Below are 11,307 nucleotides of genomic sequence, written 5' to 3' on the forward strand. Positions count from 1 at the left end.
GGTCCTGGTGGGCCGCATATGGCCTGCTGGCGTTTGTTGTTACTAGGCTCTTAACTGACCAATTAATTGATCAAGTGATCAATTGAGTTCCAAGTAACAACAAACACCATATGCAGCCCACCAGGACCAGCAATGAAGATCACTGTAATAGGCTATTGATCTGTTTTGATGAGGAAACAGTCAAGCATCAGCAGCGCTGGCCTGAAACCACAAAGATAGCATAGAGACAAGTCATGCTTCAGGCTAGATCGTTGACATAAATGTACTTGTTATAACATTTTTTGCCACTCCAGTCTGCACTACAGCATTGCCAATCACATTGAAAACAGAAAATCTGAATGTAGCGTGTTAAGTCAAACATCCAAGGGGCACTGAGAAGCTGCAACTTTTGATGAAACATTATCATTTTTAGGGTCCATGCACCAATGGTGCATATACCCTATTGTTTTTGCTAGGATTCCTCTTCTTTCTTCAACCTTTTCACATGCTCAGACACTCACAAAATTTAGCAGGTATTCCAGGTATAGCTGGCAATTTATTATGCTCAACACCCATGCAACTGACACTCTAGGGGGTGCCACAGCACCACCTGAAAAATTGCAACAATTAAAAAATTATTACTGTCAACCATAAGGTGACATTGTATGAAATATGACTGAAACTCTCAGAAAGCTTACTACCACAATGTATATCCATTTTAAGATAAATGTGTTTGTTCAGGTGGCACGGATGGTGCAGTGGGTAGCACTGCCGCCTCACAGCAAGGAGGTCCTGGGTTCGAATCCCCATCGGCCGGGGCCTCTCTGTGCGGAGTTTGCATGTTCTCCCCGTGTCTGCGTGGGTTTCCTCCGGGTACTCCGGTTTCCTCCCACGGTCCAAAGACATGCACGTTAGGCTGATTGGAGAGTCTAAATTGCCCGTAGGTATGAGTGTGTGAGTGAATGGTGTGTGTGCCCTGCGATAGACTGGCGACCTGTCCAGGGTGTATTCCTGCCTTTCGCCCAATGTATGCTGGGATAGGCTCCAGCCCCCCTGCGACCCTGATCAGGATAAGCGGGTTCAGATAATGGATGGATGGATGGATGTGTTTGTTCATTTGTTTGGTAACCCCTCACATTTAAGCCAGTGTTCCAACAAGCTGCTTGCAGGGTCTGAATAATGCTTCTTAATCATGTGTCCTGAGTTTAATGTTTTTGTTCAGCTCCTGCCTTGTGCTTTAGACATGCTAAAAATGTACATATCTTTTTAGAGACAAAAGACAAAAGCAAGGACAATAAATAAGAGAGACTGTGGTGTTGTTAGCTCTCTTCAGTTGATTAGCTGATGGTATGTAACTTGGAACATAACATTTTACCATTTAAAACAATGCATTGGATAACCATTATACAGAGCGTGCATACAAAGAAGTCCTTAAATATCCTGCAAAAATGTTTAGAATATATTTATATTTCTACAAATCCATTTTAAATCTCATAAAGAAGATTAAAATGAAATAATGGACAAAACAAAGACAAATAACAGGCCTCATGAGATGTACCATGGCTCCTGGCATCCACCCAACTGAATAACAGAAGAATATCGAGTAAAACCCATTGATGAAATCTACATCTTTGTGCTGTGTTCAGCTGTCCATACTGGTCTGCTTTGCTCTTGACTTGTCCGAGGCACATGGAGACCTCCATTTTGGGCTTCTTCCTCCTTCCGTTCTTCAGAGTTATGGAAGGATAACTCCAGCCTTGTTTCCTGTGTGAGGCCATCCGCAGTGTTTGAGGCAGGGTTGCTGATCCCTTCGTTATTGCACTGACTGGGTGTTGCAGCCAGGGTGAAGGTTGGCACAACATTGAACATTACAAAGCCCACAGTGATGACCATGAAGGAGACAATGTACAGACCTGAGAACTGTGGGAGAGAAGAAAGATTAGAATAACTTTATCTGTTCAGAATTTCACAAAACAGGGTTGGAGTCATTTTCAGACTGACTCACATACAGCAAACACTCAGTAATCTCGCTCTAGTTCTACTCAAGTTCAATTCCAGCTTACTTATTCCTGCAAATCAATTCCGTTGATTTGTAATTAACCCCAACTCTGTTTTCTAATGTGGCCATTGGCCACACACAAAGCATAAATTAAAGTAGGTGTTCTAGACTGTGGCAGTCACGGTAAGGTTGTTCCATTCATAATAATCAGAGTTGCTAAAATAATTTATATGACTACAGCAATGAAAAGCTTTGTAAGACTTTGACCAGCTGACTTGCATGCATCACACGGTGCTTACATATTAACAAGATAATTTACACCCAGTGTGACCGTGACCCTGAAAGAGAGTCAGACCAGGGGTGAATAATTACTCGCTTTCTATAGTTAGCCAATCAGCACAGAGCACAATTCAGCGAGGTCATCCTTTAATACGTTTTTCCTCTTACATCTCGTTTGTTTTCTATGAAATCAAGTAAATCCTCATCTAAGCCCTCTTGAAAGAATATGTTACCCATTAAGTCACCCGAAAGGTGTCTGCTAACAGTACAATGGTTGCCTCACAGAAGAAACAATAAGTGACTCTTTTCAAATGAGTCTCTTTCCAAAATGAGTTTCTTTCTTTTCAAATTAGTCTCTTGCATTCAGATATTTACTTGCAAAAGACACCCGATCTGTTACCTGTCCCTCAGTGTCTATAGTGCCTTCCAAAAAAACACATCCTGTATAAATATTTGCAAAGAATGCTGTATGAAATAAATAATATATGTAATGAGTTAAAAATAAAAAATAAATGATTTCATACTCATGCAGTTGCTCAGAAAGAGGTTTGGAATTTTCTATTCGATTTTGCCAAAAAATGTTGCACTTTTCTCAAGCACACTTTGAAAGGATAACGCTATTGAGTTATCTTCACTGTGTTTAGTGGGATTGGTCAAAATATTGGCAGGGATCTTTGTCCATTCCTCCATACATAATCTTTCATGATTGTTCCAATCTTTTGGGTTGTGCTTGTGTACAGGTCCCTTACATTCAAACAACAATTGATCAGATTCAAGTCTGGAGACTGAGGAAATCATTGTAAAAGAGTAATTTTGCTCTCTGTTAAAACATATCTTTGTTGATCTTTCGACATGCTTGCTTTGCGGAGTCTATGCCTCCCAGTGAGGGATACTGAGTTTTCTCGAAACACACTGCTAGTGTGAGTGGGGCAAAATTAATATTTTGGATTTAATGGAAAACCTTCCATTACTCCAGGGTGTGTGGCCTTGTCCAACAGGCAACTTTCAAGATTATGAGAAACACATGTGTGCAGGCACCCTTGCATGCACACACACATGCACACACACACACACACACACACACACACACACACTGTACTCACAGCGTAGTGAAAGAGGAAGAGTCCACAAAAGAGACTGAAGAGGTCTGCAGTCAGCAAGGAAAGATTGACAGCTGTGGCACTGGACAGCTTCACAACCACTGGCATGAAGCTATAGAGTGCAAACATGGAGAGGGCGTATGCAGCAAAGAGCAGGCCTGTAAAACACCAGCCAAAGGTTAGTCACTTCTACTGCTAAAACGTGATTACTGTGGTCGCCTCTCAGTCTGTCAGTCAGAAGGACATCACTTTTTATAGGGATGCCTCTTCCTGTAATAACTAGAAGTGGTCTTCGTGGTAACTACGGTAGGGAATTTTGTATCTCTGTTTTACTGAGCAGTATTGACGAGCACAAAAGAAAATACTTATAAATACAGACTGTCCAATCATTTCTTTTTGTCATCACAGGTGTATTTAAAAACAAATGAACAACAATTACTCTACTGGTTAATTTATCAATAAAGACACTATCTACAAGTACAGGCTGAGCACAATAGCCAAGTCATTCAAGATTGAGTGGGTTATGGCAATTAGTCAACATCAGTGGGACAAATCAGCTTATCGCACAGGGTGGAGTGGATTTACTGAGCCAGGTTCTACCACATACCACTTTCTCTTTTGACAAATTGCTGTATGTCAGTGAGAAATGGCTCCAATAGGCTTTAGCAATCCTGTTGCATAGTAGCTTGTAGTCTGAATCACACTGGTTCATGAGAGTGCATTGTATTCTTCAATACAGTGTTCCTTGCTAGATAGTGGGTGGCTCAGTGCTGACTTGAGAGTCACAGTTACAGTACATTTGATCCAAAATTACAGTGAAAAGAAATATGTACATTGTTAAGAAAACAATATTGTGACATTGCATTACACTGAAAGAAAACACAAACTCAGTCTACCTTGAAAGTGAAGCTAGCAAGCTGCGAGACTATCTGAAACGTGACTCATTTACTGTGGCAATTATTTGTTTGGGGGCTGTTTCTTCCAGCTACACATTTAAGGCAGATTGGCATAATTTTTGTGTCATGCCTGCAAGATTGCACAAATCAGGTAGTCATGTTTAGTATTTTTTTAAATAATTACCAATTTTCCAGTTCCACTCAATCTTTTCAACAGCTCTGTGTTCTAGTATTGCACTGTGTGACGAAAGAGAAGAGAATGCATTCAGCTTTTTTTCAAAGATGTTCTGTTCTGCAATTATGTCAAGTGGGTAGATATTCCTCAGTAGCAGAGTGGGTTATTTAGAGTTTGGCAGCATATATTGTCCTGACCAAACACTCTCACAAGCACAAGAAAAACAGTAACAGAAAAGCTTGTGTTCACACAGTTTATAACTCTAACTCATTTACAGACCTGGCCCCATCTCAGTCAACCATAATGACCAGTAAACTGACACTGCATAACCATAATGACCAGTACACACACCCATCTGTTTCCCAAAACCCATAATCCCCCCCTGCCCATGTCTGCAGCACATTGTAGATTAAAGCAGTTCTACAGCTATATCTTAATGTATACTTCAATATACAGTACATACTGTATACGTTTATGACTATCTGTAAGTCCATTGTAAGTGTAAACATTCTCTAAAATCTTGAAACATGCACTCACATGAGAGATGGAAGGACATCACACACACACACACACACACACACACACACACACACATCATCTGATACCTACAGTACATCCAGACTTCTACCCCTCACCTTTTGCTGACCCACCCACACAAGGAGAATATCTTACAACTGAATGCCGCTGATCAGGGTGCCAAAGAGCCCCACCATTCCCAGGAACTCCACGCGGCTGCAGTTTTTCACTGTGTACTCCTGGCACACGTTGGATATGGCATATAAGGTGGCACTGATGAGCACCAGACCATCCCCCAGCAAAATGTTTACAGCTATATTGAATGGGAAAAAAACATTCAGTAGTTCTAAATACATGATTAAGCTAGCTTTCTAAAGTGCTAAGTCATGCTATAGACCTAGCTTTTCACAGTTTTCAAAAATCTTCCAAGGCGACTACAGTCAAGGGCCACAGAAATAACTTCATTGCCATTTGGTTGGCTAGATTTGCTGATTCTTAATTCATTTAAGAATGCATAAGAGGTCAAATAGACGCTAATGATTATGATAATGATAATGAAAAAAACTAGTGGTCAGAAAGTAAATGGTAAATGGTTGGCATTTATATAGCGCCTTTAGCCAAAGCGCTGTACAATTGATGCTTCTCATTCACACATGCATACAACAACGGCGATTGACTGCCATGCAAGGCACCGACCAGCTTGTCAGGAGCATTCAGGGGTTAGGTGTCTTGCTCAGGGACACTTCGACACAGCCCGGGCGGGGGATCGAACCGGCAACCCTCCGACTGCACTTACTGCCTGAGCCATGTCGCCCAAAAGTAACTTTGGAAACAGTACTGTAACTCATTTGTGTACACTAGCGGAAGGAAACTATATGTAGAAGATCAAACATATGTAATACTGACAGGTAATTATGTTCTTGGGAAGAATAAATAATTAATTATGCGTTTGATCGCAGATGCTTTATCCATGAAGAGCACTGTGTGCCAGGAAGATAATATTGAGAGAATATCCACCAGGGGGCAGCACAGCTGTGATTGATTGTGATACAATTTACATTGTAGCTGTGGCCCACGCCTAATCATTGGGCTAGCATGGTTTCCAGGTCTCTTCTGAGAGTGTTGGGACTTTGAGGTGCTCTGGGCTGTGGATTAGGACCATGTGTGATGGTATGTCTCTGGTTTCTTTTTGCTTCATTACTGTTGTAAAGATATTTTGTTGCCAGATTGGCCTTATAGTTTTGTTTGAGCATTTTGTTACATTTTGTTTAGTTTCTTTAATAAACAGCAGTAGCCAACTATCATTTTGACTTTTTGCTGTTCACTATGTGATGCCTCCCCAGCTTGGCACTACAGGCACCTTGCATTATTATACTATCCATTTACACTACATTTTACTGAAGCAGTTTGAGTCACACACTGTGGCCAAGTAGAGTGATACACAATACAGGAATAAAAAGATTCATGATTCTGATTAGAAACCATTTCTGTTACCCCCATACTGCCACCATGAACTTATTGAAAATGAATGCTGCACCAATTCCATATATTGAATTGCGGCTTCTGATTGAGGTAACCAGCATGTCTATAGATATAGAATCTGTTATCTCTAAATCTGTCTATTGTCAAAGTGAAAACTGTTTCCAAATGTACCTTATTTGGTCATGTGTCATTACTTTACCATAATGTGAGTCTTTTTTTTTTGTGGGCACGAAGAGCTTCAAAAGCTACAGTATACTTATGTCTATGAAGTGAAGCCTTGAAGTTCTTGTTTAGAAGTCCCCTTCATGAGCTTTTCTGCTCAGGAAGGCTACAAAATGTGAAAACGTGTGCTTACTTGAGCCTTGGTCTCTTCCAGCAGTCAGATCAGCCCCAACCATGGCCCCCACCCCTAGCAGGCAGATGCACACAGCTACGTAGTGCACTGTGTGGAAACGGGTCTTCAGGAAGAACCAGGACAGAACCATTAACACTGGGATCACAAAACAGTCCAGCAGCTGCAACACAGAAAGACTGGCAGGAATGAGACTCCACACTCTGATGGAACTTCACACATTGTAACATTCGGGGACAAAGATATAGAGTGACTTTTACTTTGACACAGTTCTGCCTCACAAGTACTCTTCATTGGCAGAAAGTGAGCAACCGTTTCCCACAATGCATCACACACATGCTCATAGTGCAGGCCCGCTTTGACCAACTCTCTCATACTGACATTTATGCACAGAAATAACTAAACAGAGACCAATACATGCATAATCACAGAGAGAAAGTCAAACAAATACATGTATATAAACAGACATATACAATCTCACACCAGACAGGTGACAAAAGACACCACTCCATATACAATCCTGTGACAAGTGACATAGTAATTTGAGTCTCAAAGCCTGAGTGTCAGTATACAGCTGTCTCGTTTTCCCCCACACGGCTATCAGGCCATAAATTTACCACAGTGAATATACGGGGAGTCAAGGACATTTGCCACCATTAGTATACTGGGAGTCTACAACATTTGCCAATGATAGTGTACAGGGAGTCAAGAACATTTGCCAACTCAACTCTCTTTAAAAATTATCTATGTCTGCCAAAAAATACAAATGGCAAGACAATTTAAATTTCCATTTTCAAACTCCCTTGGCCCAGAGATTTTGCACACAGAAATGCATGCATACACAAACGTTTACATTGAACAAAGACAATATGAAGAACCTTGATTAGGTTGCAGATGTGGTCTCACCTGTATGCTTGTCAGGGTTGTGAACTGGTACGCTTTCACTACTGCGTAATTTGCCTCTACATCTGTGAGTCCCAATAGCAAATATTTCCACCACTTTGTCTTTAAAATCTGCAAAATATTTTCATCCCCTATGTTAAAGGAAAAGCATCCTGGGAGTTATTACAATATAACGAACACATACAGTAGTTCAAATGTGTTTATAAATAGTCAATGAACAAGGGCAACTCCTATAAAAGGACCAGGATGACATACTGCAGACCTATACTCTAGGGCAGATGAGGAAAGAGTACTATAGTTTTATCTCTTGTGAGAGCTGACCCCATTATCTCCTAGCCCAAGTTGATTTCAACACTAAATGTCAATGACCAAATATGTGTCAATCAGATTCAATACAGAATTATGCAATTACACAACAGTGTATGAGTGCTTCTTGCAGGAGATAGTGAGCATGAATGAATGGTCAGTGGGTTTGCACATACAAACAGCTCAGAAATAATTTTGAAATCTAGATTATCTAGAGAACTTCAAATCAAATTCCAGCCTGTCACCCAATGATAACTCCCATGTGAGCAGTTACATTGTGAAAAGGGTAGTGATGAAGCAGAAATGGGTTGGAAATGGGTGGAGCTGTCATGTACTACTGATGACTGCTTGCTCTGCAATTAATATGCACAGTGACCACCTAAAAGTTCAGACTGATGGTCGAAATTATTAGTTATGTAATACTCTATTCATATTCTGAAATACAAGTTTTAATAATTGTAGACCTGTTGCATCACAGTGACATTCCACATTAATTTTAGAGCGTGCACACTTGCACAACGACTTTCACTTTTCATTTTAGAAAAAGAGTGTGATATTACTTACTGTTTTAGAAATATAAATCATCATGACTTTGAGTTAGGGCTGTGGTCATTGCAATATATAATACAAAATATGTCTCAGTCATAGGACCTACTGTATGGAGTGCAATTGGTGGGACTGGTGACTCAATCTATAAAAAGACTCTTTCTCTATCTGTTAATCTCTGTAAACTCTCAGCAAGATGAAATAACCCCTGAAGAAAGCATAGTCGCAGGGTCGCTCACCTTTTCTCAAGGCCAGCGTTGTGGTGTACATTAGGCACAGCAGGGCATAATTCATCAAGCTCTGGAGCATGGGCGTATTCACGTGAAACTCTCCTGCCAGGTACTGCGAGCTGACAGCCGTCCCACATATCAACAAAGACAAGCCCTGTCCCATGGCCAACGTCTTCACAAGCTTCCTGCAGTAGTTATGTCATGTCATGAAAATAATACGCTTTAGCATATATTGAAAATATCTTTTTAAAATAGAAACATTTTACTACATTTATGCACAATTTCACAGGTCCTGTGGCTGCTGTTCAGCAGGTTTGCTGGTCCTGGACCATACCATGAAATTGCAGCAGGAAAGGATGTGGCTCTGCGGATAGCTCACCGTGTGAAAAACTCTCTCATTTTGTAATTGCGCAGTCTGCTGATGAAAGTGTTTCTGCCTCGTTCCCCCAGATCAGAAGACGTCTGTTCTGGACCCCTGGTTTCCATGGTTTGCCAATACAGCCCCTGAGAGTGATCTGCCTGAAAGAGTCTGCTTTAGCTGTGATGAAGGACATGATCATTTTACAGCTCCTTGGCTGAATCATTAACCGTCTTTGAATCAAAGTGCAGAAGGGAGTGCTGTCATTGGCAAATGTGCCTTTTCAGGAGCGCTGGGTACTAATGAGACTGCTTGACCACATTTCTGAGATATATGCCAGAACAAAGCTTTTTGGCCTGCATGAAGTATTCATAATCTGTTTTGTCACTTACTAGGTTTCTGAATGGTTCTTCCAGCTCAATGGTTTCTCCTTTGTGGCTAGGATATTTCAAAACCCTGAGCATTGTGCTGCTTCAGCCTGTTCTCATCCAACAATGGCATCCCTGCACCTGTGAACTTTGACACCACATCTCTCTTACATGTAATGAAAAGTAATACGTGGCCCATACAGTTTCCCAATGACCTATGGTTCAATGTTAATGACTGCAACAAGGTTTGTAAGTTGCCAGTTACATGCCATAGTTACAATCATGGGTGTACCAGAGAAATGTTTGAATGAAGATGGGAGAGATTCTTATCGCAGACTGGGATCACAGTGAACTCGTGCAGCTCATACGGTCTTCTCATCATATTTGACCCTGCTCATAAATAGCAAGAATGTCCTGGCCCTGGCACCGGTACTAGATGTTCCTAACTGGGGATTCAGACATGGGGCTATATCACAGCACGCATCTCACACCAACGCCACCTCTTTTCCTGGCAGAGACAGCATTCTGGTGAGCAATACAGCTGGAGGTGAAGGGTTACATCCTGACTCTGACACTCTGAGGAGGCTCATGATGGGTCTTTCATACTATGCGCATTTCACAGACCACTGGGAAGAGCTTCTGGGGTCACAGCTGACCCGAGTGAGGCGGAGGCCAGGATCAGCTGCCTCAGGGGCAGCTGCAGCTCCGCAGCCAGGGGATGTGTCTGGCATAAGCAGAGCCAGTGAGGTGGAGAATTGGCCCCCTCCAAAGGCAGGCCACCGTGGCGAATACCCTGAGTCTCCCGCCCCCCACAGCAATGGGGAGGAGCTGAGAGGAAGAGGAAGCTAATCACTGGCCAGGTCACTGTGACCAGCTTCCTCATAGTGTTGAGCAACATAGCGGAGTCCTACAGCCTCTGTGTGACTGGTTGCTGTCCCATCATTCCATTTCACGCCAAAAATATATATTTTAATGTATTTATTCAAACTTTATTTTACTAGGCAGGTCAACTAAGAATAAAGAATCTTATTTACAGTGATGATCTGGAAAGAGTCTTGAGGAACTTTTGAGAAGGCATGAGGAGGGGAATGGGGGATGATGATGATAAAAAGTTCAAATAAAGCAATAAAGTAACATAAGGACAAACTGAACAACAATAGAGACAGCCAAATGGCAAGTGATAGTGTGATAACAAACACCAGACAAGTGACATACAAGTATAAAATACAACAGCAAAAGCATAAAACAAATGATAGGTCAGCATACACATGTTGTGGCAAGATGAGCAGCAACACACATTTGGCATGAGCATCATAGAACAGATCATTATCACATAAAACAGCAGCATGCTCAGAGTCCAGAAGATGACTTAGGACTGAGGTAGTTGATATGGATTGCAATTCAAGCAGTTCTATTCATAACCCAGTCACAATTGTTCTTTGTAATTCTGGGAGTGGTGCTGGAAGCAGAGAATGGTGTTACAGGCTGTTTCCACTCTTGGAAGCTATACGCGTCTTTCTCCTCTTGTCTATATGGTGTGACATGACAGTCCTCAACCATTTCTATTAGTATGGAAAATGGGGAGCGTTAGTTTGGGGTGAATGCTGCAGGAGGGGTTTATGTTTAAGCTGATAAATACGGGCTGAAGTTTATTTATTTATCTATCTATTCTTAATCATGGATGTGTAGCAAACCTTGTTGTATTAGCAGGGATAATTTAATAATAATCTTTTTCAGGCTTGTGTCACCCAAAGGTTATTTACATTATATTTGTTTGAATCTAATTTGTCCGCACACAAATAGTTTTATTAAACTTCT

General features: G+C 41.4%; 1 protein-coding gene across 1 annotated transcript; it reads right to left on the minus strand.

Moving 5' to 3' along the window:
* Positions 1-187: 187 nt before the first annotated feature.
* LOC133108137 (solute carrier family 35 member F2-like) lies at positions 188-9,192 on the minus strand (the record flags this gene model as incomplete). Its single annotated transcript, XM_061217570.1, has 9 exons — positions 188-201; positions 1,806-1,899; positions 3,361-3,515; positions 4,438-4,490; positions 5,101-5,257; positions 6,782-6,941; positions 7,685-7,812; positions 8,773-8,948; positions 9,143-9,192. Coding segments are annotated over 9 exons (987 nt in total), but the record flags the coding sequence as incomplete, so codon positions are not given.
* Between the last annotated feature and the right edge of the window lie 2,115 nt (positions 9,193-11,307).

Source organism: Conger conger, chromosome 13, assembly GCF_963514075.1.
Source record: "Conger conger chromosome 13, fConCon1.1, whole genome shotgun sequence".
NCBI lineage: Eukaryota > Metazoa > Chordata > Actinopteri > Anguilliformes > Congridae > Conger > Conger conger.